The sequence below is a fragment of the Colossoma macropomum genome, unplaced genomic scaffold (genome assembly GCF_904425465.1).
Source record: "Colossoma macropomum unplaced genomic scaffold, Colossoma_macropomum, whole genome shotgun sequence".
NCBI lineage: Eukaryota > Metazoa > Chordata > Actinopteri > Characiformes > Serrasalmidae > Colossoma > Colossoma macropomum.
This window is the reverse complement of record NW_023494790.1, coordinates 15,494,656-15,516,285: the sequence shown is the minus strand read 5'-3', so window position 1 is coordinate 15,516,285 and position 21,630 is coordinate 15,494,656. Positions and strand designations below refer to the sequence as shown.

Sequence of the window (21,630 nt, the reverse complement as noted above, 5' to 3'; positions counted from 1 at the left end):
ACGGCAGCTACATATAAAAAGGACATCACAGCATATTGAAAGATGTTGTAAAAGACCATGTAAACATATCCCAAAGAGCTAAATAAAAAATGTTAAGAGTGTTGGAAGATCAAATAATTTCCTCTACTCTTCCATTGCAGACCAAGCCTCCTCAGCCTTCATGTAATATTGATTAGCCAGTCTGCCCTTCATTGCCTCCATGGCAGCATCGGCTGCTTCAGTGAACAGATCACCTACAAAGGAAGAACATGTCTGTTGGAAAAACTTGTCTGGAGCAAAATATAATTTTTATTCATCACAAAAAAAAGACATGAGAGTTATCTTTTGTTTTAAACAAAATGAGCTAGTTGTTGGTAATTGGTAATCATTAAATTGAATCAGATGAAAAGCAGTAACAACAATTTACTGTGGGTACAATATGTAATCTGTTCAGTTCAATGCCCCAGACAGCACAAAAAAGCTGAATGCTGTTTTAAACAGCCAGCAAAGTTTGATTAAGAACAATGTGACAGTTATTAAGAACATCAGAAGTCATTAAGAACATCTTAATGTAGGAAAATTCTAAGACTGTAAGGTCCAAAATTAATACACGTTGAATTTCAAAGCTGAATTTATGCTTAGTTGATCAATTGCTTGCATTGAAGTCGAATATTACAATTGTCATGCAAGTCTTTTATATACAGATGGGTGACAAATTAATGAAAAAATCTGAATAAATGAGTGGACAAACATGAGGGCAGATGCTTCCAGACAGGTGAACTTCATTATACAATTAAGCAGTTAATGTCCTACCATGCTAGCAGGCAGGTCAAAATGGCAAGTGTAAAAGATATGAGTATCTTTGAAAGCTGGTTTATTATTGGGACACAGATGGCAGAAGCTTCAGTCATAAAGACAGTGCAAATGGCTACTGTTTCAACAGGAACAGTGACTAAGTGACATATGCATTTCACACATACATTGACTATGATTCTTGTGCACTAGCGTAAAGTAAAACAGGAGATGAACATTTCCTCAGGTACCTCAAAATGAACGCAGGGCGTGATCAGTCTGAATAGCCCCTCCACAACAACAAAGAGAGAGATATTATAGCCGGGCTGCAGTGCATAAACTTCTTACACGTTTGAGAGAAAGCAGAGGCATTAGTCTACCGAGATTTGGTATAAACTGATGTGGTCAGATCACCTTATCCTTCCCCATATACTCCACATGTCCATGTGTGGCACATAGGACAATGGTACAGGCCTGAATGCTTGACCCCTACAATGAGGGGCTTCACTGACCGTTATGCTGTGGGGACATTTTGTAGGCATGTTTTGGTCCACTTGTCCCCTTAGAGGGAAAGGCCACTGCAAATCATTATAAAGTTTTTTTTCTGACTGATTAGCTAATTTCTGTTATACTTACCTGCTCTCTGTGGATCTGCGTCCAGGCTGAATCCTCCCTGCTGATACATCTCGGCCTCACGGGCCAGCAGAAGGTAACGTGGCTCATCCTGCATACCATCAAATTCTCCACCCTCATCATAGTCGGTCATATTTAGAACACAGTCGTACCAGCACACTGCTTCCTTCCAGTCTTGAGTCCTGCACATTGGAAACACAGTAGTAATGACTTTATAAGATAGTAAGAAGAGAGAACTGCCTTGACACTGGCCTTAAACAATTTATAGACCAGATATATTCCACTAGAAAGACAGGCTTGTATAATGTATACTATACACCGACCAGCGACTTTATAAAGTACACCTTGTATTTATACTCTTTGCCCCTTTTATCAGCTCCACTTATCATATGCACTTTGTAGCTCTACAATTACAGACTGTAGTCCATCTTGTCATCATGTTTCTTTGCTTACTTTATTAGCCCCCATTTACACTGCTCTTCAAAGGTCAGGATTAACACATAGCAGATATTATTTGGGTGGTGGATCATTCTCAGCACTGCAGTGAGATTGACATGGTGGTGGTGTGTTAGTTTGTGTTGCGCTGGTACAAGAGAATCAGACAGCAGTGCTGCTGGAGTTTTAGTCCACCTACTGTTCAATCTATTAGACACACCTACCTTGCTGGTCCACCTTGTAGATAAAAGTCTAAGATAGTAGCTAGATATTTTTGGTTGGCGGACCGAAAGTTTGCTCATCAAAACTTTTAATCTGAAATCAATGGGAGTTTGTCCCCCTTTGCTGAGGTTACAGTCTTTACTCTTCTTGGAATGCTTTATATTAGATGTGTGAGTCTGTGTAAGGATCTGCTGTAAGGATCTGATTGCATTCAGCCACAAGAGCATTAGTGATCAGATACTGATGGTGGATGATTAATACTTGATTACAAACTCCACTCTAATTCATCCTAAAGGTACTCGATGGTGCAGTCCCACAACTTTACAGCCCAATGCTTGGGGCCTTTGAAATGCTCCGAGTATTACTTCATTGTACTACAGAGACTCTTACAAGTACACCAGCAGTTTTCAACCTAATCTCTATTTGTTGCATCTGTAATGTATGGTCAATTACCACAGACACTTATTTCGACACATTTCCCTGTAATCTATGATAATACGTTATTAGCGTCATGGTGCAGGCAGTTTTCATAGGCTCCTGCCTGATTGACACAGACAGTACAAAACCTAACAGAAAGTGAAAGCAACCGAAATTGTGTAGCTCCACTGTTCCAAAGTCAGATAAAACTTCATAAAAACAGTTTTTGCAAGATATTCTCTCACGTCTGTCTCATCCTAAGACCTGTAATGTTAGATTTTCACTGCTCTAGTTTCGAATTCACATTAATTAATCATGTATTTCAACTGTTCATTCAGCAACTGCCCGATAGGCTGCGACTGTGAGTTTCTATTCAACAGGTTTTCTCTTCTCTAAAAACAAGGAAATACATTTAAGTTACTGTGTAATTGAGTAGTACAATACTGATGCAGCAGATAGAGATTAGGCTGAAAAATACTTGAGTAGTCCTTTAAGTAGCAAATTAAGTAACAAAGCCCAGTTCTTTCGCACCTGTCAGGTGGGAGGCTGTTGCCTGTGTCAAATGCTCTGGCCACTAACATCATACTGGGTCTGTCTCCAGCCTCAGCAGCCTGAAGTAACAGATTGAAGCCCTTCTTCCTGTTCTCCACACTATCCTGTTGTCAGAGTCCAGTGTTACAAATGGGAACAAAGAGAAAGTGGACTAGATTAGAGGAAAACCGGTGATAATCTGGCTTTAAGGGAAAAGATGGGTAAGAAAGTACCTCTAGTTCGATCTCTGGGAGAATGTGATGTGGCAGCTGCAGGTAACATTGGCCAAGGGCTACAATAGCCTCTAATTCTCCACACATGGCAGCCCTTTCCAAATGATACATAGCAGAATCCTGATCCCATGGTGCATCTTTCTCACAGAATCGGCCTGCCTCATGGTACCGGACCATTGCTAGATGAACCTGATCAGGCACAAACAGGGTTTCATCAAAACTTTTGAGACTTTTGAGCATTCACGTTGTGTAATTGTACTTGCTGTAATAATTCAATTAGCCAATTCAAGTACACTGATTTTGGAATGTTAGAATTATGATAATATTTAGGACTATCAAATGATTAAAATCATTAAAATCACAGTTAATCTATTTTTTTGTGTAGTTCATGGCAATTAGTCGCATTTCTCTAATCTGCACAAATATGTCCATAAAATACATAAACTGTCTGTAAAATTCCAAAGCTGTGAATTTTGTTGTAGCTATATAAGTAGACACAATAAACTTCATAAGAATGTATTTATTACTTTCAGTAAGTCAATAACATCGTCATGTGAACATGGAGTTTGTATGAACCTGAACATAAAAATAATGTGATTTCCACAGAGTAAATGCAGATCCAAATTTCAATACTGACAATGAGTGAATATAACATACATGGAACACTATACTGAATTAGTTATTATTTAAAAAAAAAGTATTCAGTTCTTAGTTAGGTTACATGTTCCAAACCCTGAATGCTCTTTTTGATATTTTTGATTTCTTTTAAAGTTGGAAAATGTAAATTTCCTGTTTTTTTTTTGTATTTTTCCCCGATTTTCTTCCCAATTTAGTCATCTCCAACTCCACCCGCTAGTTAGGACTCCCCCAATCACACGATACTACCAACGCTAGGAGGGTGAAGGCTAGCACAGGCTTCCTCCGAGACCTGTGAACCCAGCAACTGTATCTTTTCAAACTGCCGCTCACGCAACATCATTGGACAGCTGAACGCTCGGGTTCTGCCAACCGCGGGTTCTGTTACGTCAGCTAACAGACGCCTGCAATGACTAGCGTCGCGTTGGGTGATGGGGGGGAGAGGGGGCCATCCTACCCATCCAGAGAGACCGAGGCCAATTGTGCTCTCTTGGACTCCCGGCCACAGATGGCTGTAGAATCAAAAGGGATCGAACTCGCGATCTCCTGATGATAGGGCCAACGATTAGACGGTTGCGCCACTTGGGAGCCCCCCCGTGTTCAGTTTTTAAAAAAAAAAAAAAGTTTGAGAAGGGTCTGGCTGCAGACACACACTCTCAGCCTGACATGCACCGCCAGCCTATTAATGACGTCAGTGCATGCTCTGCCACAACAGTGTTTCTGTCGGTTTTACGAGAAACCTGTTGGACAACAAGTTACACTGAACACATAGTAACATTGCCATACTGATAAGACATGAACGTCGGGTTTATTCGCAGAAAAAACAAAAAGGCTACTGTTGAAACTCATGAAAGCCATGCTGAAGACGATTACTACCAGTTATCAAAACTGTAATATTGATTAAAACAGAACTTATTAAGGACTCTAGGAGGGTGTGACAACGTACAGTCAATGTGGTACAGATTACTTCTGCTGTCTCATCAACGTTGTCACAACCTCTTAGAAAGTTGTCAGACAACGATGTCACAAGTTTCTGAGGAATTATAGTTCAACGATGTGACACCATAGAAAAGCACCAAGCAGACAGCATTGTGGACACCAAAACAGTACATTGTCACAACATAACTGTGTTTGCAGGCCGTTAGGAATAAAACCTGATGGTTTTGCTTCCTAACGGGAATTGGCTTGATGGTTGCCATTAGGGGCCATTAGGAAATGAACAAATGTATCTGGAATCAGTCCCAGAAGACCTGATTCAACAATCATAATCCTTTACACTGTGATATCAACCCATCAAAACACAGAATACCATTAGCGACTACTGAAAACCACCAGGAACAAGCAGACACTGTTAATGGGTTCTATGACTTTTTTTCAACAGGGAGGTGCGTTAAATTAATTCTCTTGCCATGTTATGGGCGAAAAATGGATTAAGTGATGATATCGCTAAGCAGAAGGAGCCAAAAGTTAACGCACCGTTGGGCTGCTTCTGCCATTGTGGCAGAGAGCACATGTGTATGTGACGTCACTGTGGCAGAGACTGCATCTGTCAGACTGCATGTCTGCAGCCAGACACTACTGAAAAGTTCAGTTAAAAAAATGTCTTGTCACTACTGAAAAAGTCCTAGTCCACAGGAGGAGCCTTGTTTTAGCCACACCCTTGCAGACTGCTTCCCTGTCCCTCATGGCGACATGGTGAGCAGTTAGATCTGTTTTGAAGTAAATGTGTCTCAAAGTCTGAAAATCAGTGTGTAACATTAAGAATGGTCACTACCTATACACATATTTTCTGCAATTAATGAAAGGGCTACAGGCGCAGAGTCATAGCAATAGCCCATGAGAAACTAGGCTTCAGCCTGCATTAATGTAGATGGTTTGAATGATCAAACTAAGAAAATAAACAATGACATTACAAAAATAAGTGGTATTAATAATTGAACATCAAAGTTTACATGTAAAACATGTAAACTTTGACAACACTTTTAAGATTATCAGATGAAATAGTTCCTCCAATCATATTATACCTTTAGTGCACTTTTAAAAATGCTTCTAGATCATACCAAAGTAATTACACCAAAGGGCACTGTGGTGAAATTAATACTGATGACCATGTCCTAATGAACCAAAATCAAACTGGATCATTCTAAGGTCAGAGATTTACAACCTACTATGTATGTTTTTTGTCTGCATTCAAGGCAAATTTCCTATTATTGTCAATATATTGTCAAGTGTGTTACATATGTATGTATGTGATACACATTAAATGTGTCTGTTAAATAAAAGCACTCTACCTTGCCTAAAATAGATTTGCCAATTTTCCTTTCAAGAAACAGAGAGTTCAGTCTCTCCACCTCTACCGCCACGCAGGAGGGTCTGTGAATATGAGCACGCGAAGAGTGGAAGAAACTCCATTTTTCCTCGGTCAGCTGAAATGTAAAGCACACATATTAGCGATGCTGTATAGAATCTGTAAAGAATCACAGGCTGTTGATATATGTATGATAAATGCAGTTTCTCAGCAGTGCATAGGTGAGCCCTACTGTCAGGGATTCAAAGCTGTACAATTTACTGTATTTAAATGCATTATATTTCCTGAGGAATGCAACATCATAGTTCTCCAGTTGAGGCATTCACAGGACCTGGGTCCTTAGTGCTCTCCTACACATACACTGCATCGTTTCACTATGCAGTGCGGCCAACAGTTTGGAAAGAAGCAGTAGCTGTCTTCATGCATGCACAGTGATGCTGAAATTAAATTATGGGGAAAAAGAACACAACAGATTGAGTATTTAAAGGGGAATTCTGTAGATTTTTCAAAATTTCTACATAATTAAGTCCTTAAGAGCTAAACCAAGTAATTCAGACAGGTTTCTTTTGAAATGCTCCATTCTAGAAAAACTTACTAAGTAAGAACTGCTCATAGTGGTGGTGATAGGAACTAAACGTCCAAAGCGTTAATGCCTCTGACAGCTACATAAAAACACTATTACATGAAATGATTACAAATACACTGCATGATGCTTGTTCTACGATGGTTTTGAGATAAGGTTCTGGACTAAAACAATTTTTTATATATTTATGGAAGAAAAGCACACGCAAGGCATTGTAGGGCAAAATAGTTTAAAACAGAAATACTTTAGTTTTTGGATAGTAAATAAAATGTCTATATCTGTAGGCAATACAACAGGTTCCTATCATCACCCCTGTAAAGAAATCAAGTTTCTCCAGATTGAGCCATTTAACATCAACATATTCCATATGACAGATTACCTCAATGATTGAAATATGCAGACATTTTGAGAAACCAGTGGAATTCCTAATTAATAATGCTTATTTGGGAAAAGCCTGCAGGGCTTATGTCCTGCAGAATTTATAAAATCTGGCAAAGGAAGTGTCCTTATTAGTTCATTACTCTAAAATGCTGGAACTGCCTCCAAAAAGAAAAGACCATGAACACAAAACCAACTTGGATTCAGTAAAACTGCAGTCGCCCTTTTCATTCAAATTCACTTTTAATTAATCCAAAGGCCAGAGAATGTTTTTTTTTTTTCTTAATAAACAGCCCAGGCTTCCATCCAGTACAACAAGCAAATACTATAAATAATCTCAAAAATCCCAAAGAAATAAGTCAACAAAAAGCAACTGTCAATGCTGCTTTATTAGAAAGTGAATTTATCAACCTACCAACATGCAAGGAAGAAAGGGTCAGAGAAAGGGTTAGGAAGACTTGAGGGTACTAGCTTTTTGGCACTGATTCATCAATAACACGTGTTCTGAACAGAGGGCAATGCTAATCGTGGTGCATGCAGGAAATCACCGTGTGACAATCAGGGCTGTTAACAGTAATGGACAGCTTGCTGGCATTAACCACAGCTTTCTGCCGAGGAAGGTGAGAGGAGGGTGAGACTGATGAACATTAGAGATTATTTGTAATCCAAGTAGTGGCAAGACTAGAAACAGCTAAGGATCAGTGTGAGAAAGGGATGAGAAGGGAAATGGCAGCATACTGGATTAAGTGATTATGGGTAGACTACAAAAAAGCATTAGCTATATTTACCCGACGAACACTGTCTTCATCCGATTCAGAGTAATGTCTGTTGTAGACAGGCCGAAACTACAAGGTGAGGTATGAGACCTAAAGTTACAAATCTGAAGAGTCACAAAGTCCATTTCACTGCAGTTGTCACCAGTTGTTTTCCAACCTAATCTCTATCTGCCACCTCTGGAGCTTACAGTCAATTACTACAGATAATAATGCTGACCCATTTCTCTGGACTTAAAAAGGAACAGAAAAAAACACTAATGCAAAAAAATCACTAAAAGTCACATACCTATATATTAGGGATGCACTGATCATGATTTTTAAAAACACTAGCACATTTACAGTACTTTCTTCTAGCTGAAGCTACATCATTATTAAGTGCCATGCGTCATATCTGTAGCATCATATCTGTACAATCAAACTCACATCTGGTAGAATTGTGTGTACATTGAAGTGTAATAGTTAAACAACCTGAAAAAAGCTCAGTAATACTAAATAATACTTAGTAACAACAGTAATACCAACAGTTGTTCACATGGCAATCCAGTATAAAAGTGAATGTACTTGCATGTATTTTGCATACACATATGATTATACAAATGTAGCATGCGAAAAAGAATTGAATACCCGGTCGTTGTGTTCGCCTAGGTCTCCCTCACTGCGTCTTTCACTTGGGTAACCGCTGTCTCCTCCATTCTCTGAAAACTGAAAGATGAAGGGAATGAAAGATAATTTCAGCTTCAGCTGACAGGCGTTGTGACGTTACATTAAACTAATACTAATATGTTTATCAAAAATGAAAACTTGATAGAGCAAGGGCTCTTCAAATCCCTACCTTTTGATCTGTGTCTGTTTCGCTCATGTCATTCATGAATGACCAAACTGCAAAGGAACAATAGCATTTTCAGGCAAACAGGCAACCTTAAAAATATACAATGATGGTAAATGACGGTTAAGAAATAAAAGGGTAATACAACAGGGCAAATAAGCACAGCTATGTTTTTTCCTAGGACACGTACTAAATTAGCAAGACTAATTTCAGTCAGCACAGATTTAGCTGTATCACCTTTAGAATGTCACGATTGCTTATAGAGTTCTGGGGGGTTGGCGGGTGGTGTGGAGAGATGGGTTGGGGCTACTGATAGGATGGGGAGAGGGGGTTGATGGGGTTAGTGAGAGAGGGGTTTGTGGGTTTATAGGGTTGGGGAGAGAAGTTAAGGGGTTGATAGGGTTGGCAAGAGGGGTTTGTGAGGTTTATAGAGTTGGGGAAAGGGGTTTCTGGGGTTGACAAGGTTAAAGAGAGGGGTTTGTGGGGTTGACATGGTTGACAGAGTTGACAGCAGGGCTTCATGAGGTTGATGGGGATGAGGGGGCTGGCAGGTCAATAGACTGACTGGTAGGGTTGGGGTGTTTTCTAAAGTGTCATAATTAACTAATAATCATTGTGAGTCTTTACCTCTTGGTGAACGGTCGGCAGAGAGGCCCAGGCTCAAAGGAGAGCAGGGAATGGAATCTACATCACTAATGTTCTCATCAGCCAAGGAGGTCTCTGAAAGGCGGGATAGGATAGGGGGCATGCGGCTGAGGGAGGTAGTCCGCACCCGTGGAGAACCGCACTGTTCCTCACAGCCACGAAGCATGGTCTTAGCTGACTGCTGCCCAAGTCCAGCAAGAGCACACAATAAATCTCAAGAATTTTAACAACATATTGCCCATCCCAATGTCAGAAGTGAAATTAAGCTTAAATGGGAGAGACGCATGATTAAATCAGGATCATATTGGTATCTGTAGACAATTGCTAAAAATATATTGACATCAGACAGATATTTAGATATGACTGGCATTTTAAGCCAATGCATATTTATTATGCTCTATAAGAGCAGAAAGTTTAGGTGATGCTGGGCTACTGTGCTAAAATATCTGCATTTTATTATATTTACTACATTTGTAACCCTATAGAACTAAATATTTTATGTCTTTGTAGTGCTAATCCAGGTAGATATAATGATTATTTCTAAAAAATACTTATGTATCAGCAACGGCAGATACGTACATGGAAAATATCAAATATCAACGATCAGCCCACAATTCCCAGATCAGTGCATCGCTGCTAAATAGAGCATCTTGCACTATTAATAAAGAGTTTGGAAGGTCAGTGACATAGTCTACCGCATTTACTTGCTTTACAAATGATTTGAGCATACGAGAATTAATTTTTCCCAAAAGAGTTTATGGTTCTTTTAGTGGACAAAGCGATACAGGACTAACCAGCAGCTTGTTGGTGCAGTCCAGCTGAGTGTTTTCTGCAGGGGACATGTCAAAAGGTGTGAGGCCCATACTCTTGCAGATCTTGTTACACAGGTGAGAGTGGAAGAAAAGGGCCATGCCGCGTACACCTTAGAGACACATACAAAGCCATGCAAAACAATTAAAATTAAAAACTACATGCACACTCATTTAACTATAAGGTTGCTCAGTCTACTGACAGGACAGTACAGAAGCTCTTTTTGTAAAAGAGAGCATGCATAGAAAACTGAGAAATTATGTAAGCTGTTGCAGGAAAAGGGATGTAGATAAATACCCAAGTTGCCATCACCAAAGTCAGTCCCCTTCTCTGTGTGGATCTGAGGGTCTGTGTAGAGGTCACCAACTCCCTGAATGTCCACAACTATCAGCTGGTGTCCAGAGCGCTCAAAGGTGAAGTGACTGAATGCCTAAGCATAGACGTCACGTATCAATACAAGCTTGTGGCATTCATGAAATGCATTTATAAATCTCTCTACCTCAGAAGGAAGCGCAATCTATTGTGTTTTATTGCCAGAACTCTGTTGATACAGGTTCTGAATGTACCATTCTCATCCACAGAATTTGTCAAGAATTTGTCAGTTCAGTGCTAAAATACAACATTTTTACCTTTTCATCAAATCTAAAATATTTTATTTTAGCTTTATGTTAATAGTTTTATTTGCTCTACACACTTCTATTGCTTTTTTTTGTTTTCAACTTGGTCTAAAAGAGGAATTTCAACAATTTTTCAAAATTTAATAATTGAGATGTATACAAAGTCATTCAGAGTGGTTTGATGTGAAATAATTAATTGGAGAGAATATTACAGATTTAGATTTTATTTAATGTGGGTGATTAGAATGGTATCTACAACAGAAATGGCTATTTTATTTACTATTTAAAAAGTGATGTTAATAAAGGTAAAACAAATATTTTCTTTGGGAACTATTTTGCCTTAAAATGCCCTGAATGTACCTCTATGCCGTGAAGTATTAAAAATACTTCACAGCGTAGCATACAGTTATCTCAAGGCTATCCTAAAAAAAAATGTTTCAAGCATCAAGTTTCATATTCGAAACCATTTTATTTAGTTATTTTCTTATGGAGATTTTAAAGGCATTAAACACTTCAGGTGCCTGATTCCTATCACCATCACTGTGAAGAATTCTGACTTAGAAGGTATCTCTAGAATGGAGCATGGTCCCTCTCTCCTACTCAATTAAAGTTTTTTTTTACCAATGGAGAACAGAGAACTAATTTGCATTGTGAAACTGTAACAATGTTTACAGATAACTTTTTTTTACAAACTGCTTGACTATAAAACAAGGGAAATTTGTTTTCCAAATTCTGGAAATTTGTTGGGTTCTGTAAATCACTGGCAATTTTACTTTCTGAATGAGCTCTTTTTGAAAGAGCATTCTCAGTGACTGTACCTGTGGTGTGAGACGTATATTATCATCCCTTACGAAGCCAGAGTTGGAGTTGTATTTGATATATTGACCCTCAATATAGTGCTCCAGGTGGTAAAAAGGTTTCCCTGGGCGAGAGGTCATTTCCACAACACACATCTGCATAATGTCCACCTGACAGTCAACGGAAACAGGGCCAAATGCAACATAAAATAAACAGTTTGTTTTGAGGAGAGAAAGATACAAAGCTTTAAAGATCTGACGAAAAACGTATTTCAGTAAAAGAAAGATGTACCTGTTTGGGAGGCTTGTGGCGATTGTACTCCTCACCCCATAATTTAGCTTCCATCTGTAACCGGACATCCTCAAAATACACATCTCTGTCCACAGTCTCCATGTACCGCTTAGCTACATAGTTTGATGCAGATTTCCAGTTGCTGCTGTGAGAGAAGTTTGACAACTTCTTTCTGCAAAGGGAGGGCACTTATTCTCAAAAAGCTGAAGATAAGTGTGAAGAACAACTTGAAAACAAAGGAAGTAGCACAGTGACTCTGTCTCTTTACGGAAGTTAAAGGTTATACCAAAACAAACTAACTGAAGACTTATGAGTCAGTGAACTGCGGTTAAAAGTACAACATGAGTTTCACACTGGAAGGTGGAATAATGTAATTACTACCAGTGTTTTTCAGTGATTTCAGTCCTGCACAAATCTGCCACATAAGTATTTTTAAGAACTTTACACTCCTTTGATGGTAAACATTATGACAACTTTTTACTTATTATAAACCGAACATTAGAAACAGTCCCAGGTTATTTTTGCGCAAAGGTAATCATTATATCCTGTGGAAATGAAGTTCAGTTTGCAATTGGTTTACACTGTCACCAAATAAGCAAATGCAGTGCAGTTCACATTCAATAAATGTCAAAATGAATGAAAAAAGGTTAGAAAGATGATGACTCAAATCTGAGAGAGTGAAGTCGAGCAACTGTTGCTGGTTGGACAGAAATGCGAAATTAAACATTTTTTGTGGTGTTTGGATCTGTAGCCAATTTTCTAATTTAACATTAGCTTGTCAAACAGGCTACAGATCCTATTTGTGCGACACAGTACATTAATTCCAACTAACTGGTGCTCTGCTGACACATGTAAACACACAAAAACTCATATACAAGACAGCAAAATTGAGTGACTGGTGTTGGAGCGACAGAAAGCAAAAAGTCAAAGCTGTTCTGTGGTGTTTGTAGCTATAGCCTGCTAGCTGAACTAGTGCCTGCTTAGCTAAAAGGCCAAAAGTGCCACACACCACAGTTTCAGCTAAGTGATTACACACGTTTAGAAAACAGACTAATCTGAGAACACAAAGTGGAGTGACTGATGTTAGAGTGACAAGTGAAATCGAATGTGTTCTGTGGTGTAGTAACTTCTTGGGGAGGTAGCCTTTAGAGGCATTAAACTCTTCAGACGTCTGGTCCTGTAGGTTTGTCTTGAAAAGAGCATTTCATATCAAGCCACTCTGAATGACTTTTTTTTTTTTTACAGTACAATGATCTAATTATGTAGCCATTTTGGAAAAATCATTAAAATTCTCCTGCAATGCTACAAAAGGGTACATCCCTAGACAGGACAAAGCTGAGCATATTTTAAAGCTCTTAAAGTTCATTTCAGCTTGTTGCCACCTCACCTACAACAGGAATTCATACACAAAAAGGGCATTTTAATCACCAAGATCAAAAATGTGTGGAATGCTTTCCTGAGGGTAAGGGAATATACGTGAGAGTGAATTTTTATACCACTTACGCTCGGTAGCACTCTCTCATGGCTCCCTTTCCAAAGGGCTGTAAAAGAATTTTTATTTTTAACGCTGAATAATGAATAAACAATGTATTATACTCTGTACAATCAACATGTCAAAGTTAACATAACATCCTTTACACCAATGTGTCTATGTAGCTGTGTGATTGTGAAGGTGCAATAATACCTGGGAGGACATCTTAATAAACACTTGGTCCTGGGCCCATCCACCAGTAATGGCATTGTACCTAGAAGGTGACCAAGTTTATTAGTCAAACTGATTCCCATCATTTACTTGTTAGAAATACAAAATTAAAGGGCACTATTATTTATGTCTGCCACTTTTCTCTTAGTGTTTAAATCACTGTTGTTACTCTCTGTAAAGACTTGAACACGTAAATTACTATCCTGATTGGCTACCCTGCGTTGTGCCTCATTCAAAAGCAGACCAGGTAAAAAAAAACTACTTATATCTACATTGGGCTAAACAGCTGCAGACTGAATAGGTGCATATATGCAAGTGCACTGGTTTAGTAACGTCACAAAAACAATAAAATCAAAACCCATTTCCATACAAGGACTATGTGAACCAAGGAGTAAATGGTACGTTTTAAAAACAATGCTTATACATTATATGTAAAAATCTTATTTTAAAGCAAAAAAAAAATCTGTTTTCCATGATATGGGCCCTTCAATGCTCAGTTAATTATTTCAGTGTCAATCGGGTGTACAAATATTTTGAAAAAAAAAAAACTTTTAGGCTAAGAGTGCATTTAACATGCAACACACCCCGGCATGTGTGCCTTATGGCAACATTCAAAGAGAAGACATGAGAAGACCATTGACAGGCACAGCCCTGCTAGCACATGACTGATATATACACACGTAAAGTGTGCACATTTCTCCTCTTATCCCAGAACACTCTGTACCATGTGGAACATTCCAGAAGGAGCACAACCCCTGCTACTGCGTATGTGTCTGCGTATGGCACATATACACTGGTTGTACATCAAGACTGGACAGGAATTAAGTTACAAGCATTTTTAAAATAGAACATAAATCCATAAGTCTCTCTGCCAATGCTCATAAGCCTGTTATTTATCATCACACAGAAACACTTGTTCAAGATTATTTAGTTGGTGTGAAACTGGAATACTGTCACCAATATCCACGTTAAAGTGGTAAAAATTACCAAATGTAAATAAAAATACAAAATGTAAATGAAAATAAAATGCAATGATGTGCAAATCATTTAAGCCCTGTATTTCATTGAAAATAGTAAAAAGCCAACATTTAAAATGCCAAAACTGACTTGGGACAAGGGCAACAAGAGGCTGGTAAAGTTGTGTAATGCTTTAACACCTGGTGGTTGATTGACAACAGGTCAGTAAAATGATTGGGTATTAAAAAAAAAGCATCTCAGAGAGACTGAGTCTTTCAGAGGTGAAGATGAGGAGGGGTTCACCACTCTGTAAAAGACTGCATGAGCAAACAGTGCAACAATTCAAGAAATTGGTTTCTCAACATAAAATAGCAAATAACTTTTGCTTTTTATCATCTACGATACATAATGTCATTAAAAGATTCAGAGAATCTGGAGGAATCTCTGTATGCAATGGACAAGGCCAAAAACCAGTATTTTCCGTAGTGGAAAAACAGACAATTATGTACATGGGCTCAGAAACACTTCTGAAAACCACTGTCTATGAACAGTTCATCACTGCATCCACAAATGCCAGTTAAAACTCTAAAATGCAAAGAAGAAACTGTACATAAACAGGATCCAGAAACGCTGCTGCCTTCTCTGGGCCCGAGCTTATTTAAAATGGACTAGTCATTCAAGATGGGGTGCATTAGTGCACATGGCATGGGGGATGTGCACATCTGTGAAGGCACCATTAATGCTGAACGATATATACATGTTTTGGAAACATATGCTGGCATCCAGACGATGTCTTTTTCAGGGAAGGCCTTGATTATTTCAGTAAGACAATGCCAAATCACATTCTGCATGTATTACAACAGCATGGCTCTGTACTAAAAGAGTCCGGGTGCTAAACTGACCTGCCTGCAGTCCAGACCTGATACCCACTGAAAACATTTGGCACATTATGAAACGAAAAATATGACAAATGAGACCCCGAACTGTTGAGCAGCTGAAATACTATATCAAACCAGAATGGGAAAACATTTCACTTTCAAAACTACACCAGTCGGACTCCTCAGTTTCCAAACGCTTCCAGAGTATTGTTAAAAGAAGAGGTGATGAAACACAGTGGTAAACGTGCCCCGTCCCAACTTTTTTGGAACGTGTTGTTGGCATCAAATTCAAAATGGGTATATGTTTTTCAAAAAAAACAACAAAAAAAAAAAACAATAAAATTTCTCAGTTTCAACCTCTGATATGTTGTCTTTGTAGTATTTTCCTTTAAAAATATGGTTTACATGATTTGCATATCATTGCATTCTATTTTTATTTACGTTCTGCACAGCGTCCCACAGTCGCTTATCCTAAATGTATGCATGTAATGTATATGGCCTAAGTACTAGGCCTTAAACTAGAAACCAGCACTGCTAGTGTTATTTTATGTAGAGCAAGAAAAGCAATACAAAGCTACAAACCTATATCTAATGCAGGGCTCAGTCTCAACATCTTCCAAATGGAACTCAGCCCAGGGGTCTGGCATCGCTCTTGCTTTTTCAATAGCATGTTTCCAAGTGGCCTATGGCAGAGAGAAAAAAAGTGAAAAGATTTTACCTTCCCTGAAAAAAACCTCCATATCTCTCCCACACAAGCATTCCCAATACCATTACCTAATGTAACTGATGTCCTTCCCTTTACTGTGTAAGATTTAAATAGCAAATGCACAAAACAAAATAATGGAATAAAAGGAGAAGGGAACAGAAAGGCATGGGAAGCAACAAGTGAGGTATGCAACAATCCAGTAGAATAGTCAATGCAAAGATAAACTGTAAATCAACAATGAAATGACTAAATGGGCACTTATCAACTTTGTTTCCCTAAAAATAACGGTTCACTGGGAAATCTAATTTACTCCCAATAGCCAAGACATGTTTTCTTGTCCACAGTGTGCTTTGCTGGATCTGAAAGGCTAATGTGACTAAAAAAATGAAATGTTTCTGGGTGACATAAACTTTTATTATATTAGCAGTTTATAAACAGTTTCACTGCAAACTTTGTTAACAAACACGCACTGACCCATCAACTGTTTCTGAGGTAAGGAGAAATTTGTGTAAAGTTTATTTTCCTGTGCAAGACACCAGGAACCAGCTTGCACTGTAAATCCTGAATATTATTGCCTGTCCTATCACAGATTACACCTTTACACAAACATAAACCATTGACTTGGAAGCCAGAGAAACAGAGTGCGACAGTGGAAGCCTCATATGACTGGTGTTAAGTTGCATACATGATACATTATAAGAGTACTTTTCAAAATAAGCAGTGACACACAAGTATTACTGGTAATGCAAATCTGCTAGATGGTTTTGTATCCAACACTACATCATGGAATAGCAGGCATGCCTTAGATACTGTAGCAGAGTAGCCTATATTTAGCAATTTGGAACGCCTTGGCTGTACAGTGAGTACGTGTAGATGCACATGTGCCTGCCTGAATACAGAGAACACGAGATAGAAATTGTATTCATTAGTCTGTATATTTTTCAATAAGAATAGGTATTGCCATTAACTTCTTATCTTACTATTATGATTATTTAAACTTTTATTAAATATATGTTACTAAGCTACAATATGCAAGTTTTATTTAAGGGAAATTTCAACTTTTCAAAATTTAGCATAATTTAGTTGTTGAGATGTACACAAAGTAATTCAGAGTGGTTTAATATGAAGCCGTGCATTACTGCCTCAGATTTCCGTATAATGTTGCTGACAGAGACCAAGAATCAACATGTCTTTTACCTCATTTACTATTCAAAACGAGCAATGAACCTATCCATGTTTAATAATGCATGTAAGATACATGATAATGGTAAAACAGTAGTAAATCTAAAGAAACACGTTTTCTTTGAGGACTATTTTGAATAACAGCACCTTGCATGTTCCTCTCCTCCACGGACAGATTTTAAGGCCAAAACCTTATTGTAAAACTATTAAAACCTGTAGCAACCCGCTACTGACCGCGCTGCTGTTGAAAAGCTCAAGAGCCGTTAATTATGTTGTTAATGTTGCTGCTTGTTAGTTTAAACGTATGTGTGAATGTTTTTTGGTGCCAGTGGGGTGTGGGTGTTTTGTGTTGGAGGTTGGTCACCACGGGGTGGAAGCCTATGGTTGGCGTTGACCTCTCCTTTGTTTCGGCTTGATATTTAAAAGAAGAGAACTACTTGCAGCAGAATCATGGCCTCCCTTGTGTCTTACTCTATGTCCACGCCACAAACCTGGTTTCCGTCACAACAATTCTGACTGTGTACTTTTCTCCAGAACAGAGAATTTTACATCAAATCACTTTTATCGACTTTACATCTTAACCACTTCATTATAAAGAACATTCGAAATACAGTGGAAATCCCCTTTAAATATATTGCTTAGCTAAACGTATATAAACTAGTTCCTGATGTATAATTTAAAAAAATCTTTATATCTGTTACTAAGTTTCAGTTCAGTTAACTTCATGTTACTGTTTTGTTTTCTTGCAGGGATCAAGTTTCTAAAACACTTAACAGGAACAACAGGTGATTGACAGAACGGGAGAGGAAAACTCCTATTGTGAAGGAAAGGCATGCATACCATGACTGCAGGAAGCCACAGCAAGAATGGATTAATGAGAAAGGGAAAAGAAAGAGGTAAGCAGCACAGAGTAACACAGAAAACTGAAACTTGGAATGGTGAACATACCCAACCTTTCTCAGTTAAAGAACCAAACCTGACCGATCGCACCTCTGGCTCTGTTTCATTTTTGTTCTGAATGGATGAGGGGAGGAAGGGGAGTAGATACAGTGGACAGTTAGACAGACAAAAACATTACAGTGGCTCTGTTTGGACAACAGACTTTGATGCTAAAATCAGATGAGCTTTTACTTTATACATCAGACCTAAATCTACGAAAGTGGACCAAAACAGAATCTGGAAAGATGTGGTTTGCATGCACAGCACAAGAGTGCCAAAAAGCACCCCATCAATATCCAAATGAATTAAAGAACAGGACACCATATGCCACAACATGCATCAAGGATGTTAAAAAATGCCAGACTTGTTTATCTAAACGTAGCCACAGAGATAACACTGTGTCATTGCTTCCTGGTCTTTAAAAGAGGTTTAGAAGCAGCTGCTGATCACCATATAACCATGTGTTTCAGACAGAGCTCCTTCTCCTTATATGGCAGTAAGATTGTACAGGAGAAAGTGTATCATTAAGAATGGTATTATACTAAAAACACAAGTATTTTAGGATTGCAGTTGTTGAAATACCTCCAAGTAACAAGAAAATGGAACTCAATATTTTGTCCACAAGCTGACAACAAAGCTCTTTTGTCCAGTAATTTGTTATGTAAACAGGGCAGTCCACCTTGATATTTCTGACAAGGACATATTTGCTATTATATAACAAATGTAGGCCATGTTAAGCAGCTATAAATATAGAATTGTATGAGCTCAATTCCTCATGAAACCCAGCCCAATAAATCTAAATTCATGCTAGGGCTGGGCGACAGGACAATAATTATCGTTATTATGAAAAAAAATGTTACAGTATGTCATAATGTGTATTTCTAACATAGAACTTGTTTGTATTTTTCAATGTAAGAATCATGACATATTGAGCACAGTAAACACTTGTTAAAGTATTGTGATATTACATTGTTGCTCTATTGCCCACCTCTAATTCATGGGACATGCACTGACTACTGCACATCTACAACAAAAATGTCACTCACCTTGTAGGTGAATGAGTTTTTGGGCAGTGAATTAGAGAGCTGTCTGTTGTTGGCGATGTTCTTTAGGTAATTGCAGATTTCCTTAGCTGGACTGACGGGGTCATCAGTGATGGGGCAGATGTAGAAGTCCTCCTCATCATCATCAACTGAACTGGAATTTCCAAACTGCACAGTTCTATCACCAGAACTCCTTTTGAGGCTGCCAACCTCCTCCATACTGAACAAAAGCTCGTCATCAGCCATTATGCTGGTGTGTGAAGTTATAGCCCGTAACTTACAGTATTTGTTGAGTGCTGAAATGGACATGCGAAACAAATTCACATCATATATATACAACTCAAGTTCAATTTAAGTGAGCCAAATAAGACAATCAATGATAGTGAATAAAGACTCCAGTTTGCTTGGTAATTTAGCTATCTTTAGCTAGTCCTCTCCTATGACAGTTTAACTTTCTACATTAAAATGAATTCATTTTTCAAGGTACGTTAGGTTAACTAAAGCGTTAGCTTAGTTGGCATACAGCCTATCTGACAGATTAGCTGGCTAGCTACATGAGGCTGAAGTTGGCTTCCTATATGCCAGCTTCTTGTTCGAATTTTCGAACATTACCATTTTAAACATAAATACCATTTTAACTGCTGTACCATTTAAGCTGGAACGGGGAAATTCGAACAAGAAGCTGACTTAAGCTTCGTACAGATTTGTGCCTAAACAATACGGCATAACGTGTTAGGAGAGCTAACATTAAATGCCATCACTGCCTGTGTAGGTTAGCTCTAAAATGAAAATGTTTGGAGAGCTAAATGTCATCACCACCTGTGTCAGCTAGTTAGATCTAGAGAGCTGTTCAATGGTTGACTAACACAGCTGAAATTAATTTAGCTAGCCCGCAGCTTTTGTACAAAATATGCCATCCTGTTGGCAACATTAGCCGTCAAAAGTAAACATTAACAGCTAGCTAGCTACCTTTCCTTTAAATAAACCAAGCTAGTCTTGGCAAGGCATGTCGTTCACAGGTTGTGTTCCTTCTGTTTCTTTTCTTCTTTCCAGGTTTTTGTTTCGAGGGAAATTTCAGCCCCACAGCCTTGCTATCCCTGAAATTGCTCTCGCCCACCGAAAGGTGCAACGTGTCCTCCTTTCACCAGCAGTTCAGCTCTGATGCTTCTGTTTTTGACAGAGTAAGGGGTGGAGTAACATTAGCCCGCTATCACACCACAGTGGCCCCGTTTGCGCCCTCTATGGAATCAGTTCTTCTGGAGGTTACACAGAAATGTAACCCTCCGTTGCATTTCTCTAGCCTCCTTTTTATGTTAACGAGTATTAAACCACATTAAGATGCGCATATAAATGCAAGAACGGGATACTGCATATTGGATCACATTCAGGCAAGGTTCGGTGTGTTTAGCGAGAGCAATGGTGCTCAGCACTAGCAGACCACCAGGGGTCCCAGTGAGCGCAGTAGTGCAGGTCGTTTAAAGTACAGCCAGTCCACAGCGCCATACTTGGAGTGCACGGAGCGCACGTACCGCACACGCCCACAAACAGCACGGGTTCGTAGATCCAGCAAAGCACATGCAAATTATACCTGCCAATGGTAAGCTGTCACCTATAGAGAATAGTGTATTCGACGACACAGCTCAACACAGAAGTGTTGATTTTGTTAAAGAAAATATTTCCCAGTATTGGTCGATTGCCCACGTAAGTAACGTTAGCTAACGCTGTAAAACGTAAGTCAGGTAAAGTGCCATCCCAGTGTGTGAGCTCCGTTAAAAGTGTAAAAAACTCTAGAAAAACAAGCGAAATTGAGAGCCATAGTTACAGTTAAAGTTAATGTCGCAACAATTGTTAACGTTAATTAAATTATCTTAGACCTGTCAGTGTGCTAGCCGTACAACTGAAGAAGCTTAAAAACACGTACCTTCCAGCCCTTGCTCGTTTTGATGAAGCTTATCCAAATGCCAGGGACCTGCATTGTAACATCGTGGTTTTTAGTTACCTGTTAAACTATATGCTATCGCGGTAGCGTGGCCGAGTGGTCTAAGGCGCTGGATTTAGGCTCCAGTCATTTCGATGGCGTGGGTTCGAATCCCACCGCTGCCAATATATTTTTAGCTTAATTTTTGTAGATGTGTTAGCAGGATGCGTGGGTCATAAGAACACATGCAACAATAACAACAACAATTATGGCATCAGTTTGGGGAAAAACTGTAATTGGTGATTTGTTTAGCCAGACTGCGCTTTCTATTCTGCCGGTTTGCATATATCGCCCCCCTCGACGTTTAGATCAAAAGGTGTTTTGATTGTCGACCG

General features: G+C 38.8%; 1 protein-coding gene and 1 non-coding gene across 9 annotated transcripts; one reads left to right on the top strand and one right to left on the bottom strand.

Annotated features, from left to right (window-relative positions):
- Nucleotides 1–48: 48 nt before the first annotated feature.
- Nucleotides 49–21,330, bottom strand: eef2k (eukaryotic elongation factor 2 kinase). 8 transcript variants are annotated; one of them, XM_036572308.1, is made up of 20 exons: nt 21,239–21,253; nt 20,287–20,484; nt 19,321–19,613; nt 18,284–18,349; nt 16,030–16,130; nt 13,595–13,655; nt 13,414–13,451; nt 11,911–12,082; nt 11,640–11,789; nt 10,502–10,634; nt 10,189–10,316; nt 9,377–9,575; nt 8,756–8,802; nt 8,548–8,625; nt 7,936–7,992; nt 6,170–6,304; nt 3,243–3,431; nt 3,010–3,134; nt 1,408–1,586; nt 49–233 (listed from the first exon to the last, which is right to left on the bottom strand). In XM_036572308.1, exons 3-20 carry the CDS (start codon nt 19,561–19,563, stop codon nt 124–126), a joined length of 2,211 nt encoding a protein of 736 aa, XP_036428201.1. In that variant the 5' UTR covers nt 19,564–19,613; nt 20,287–20,484; nt 21,239–21,253; the 3' UTR covers nt 49–123. The 8 variants fall into 8 exon arrangements, with proteins under 8 accessions (XP_036428201.1, XP_036428203.1, XP_036428202.1 ...); XM_036572310.1 differs by having other exon boundaries at nt 9,377–9,572; XM_036572313.1 differs by lacking the exon at nt 49–233 and adding an exon at nt 593–1,061 and having other exon boundaries at nt 21,239–21,254.
- Nucleotides 21,331–21,338: 8 nt separating this feature from the next.
- Nucleotides 21,339–21,420, top strand: trnal-uag. Its single transcript has one exon. It is a non-coding gene; the product is annotated as a tRNA-Leu (tRNA).
- The last annotated feature ends 210 nt before the right edge of the window (nt 21,421–21,630 follow it).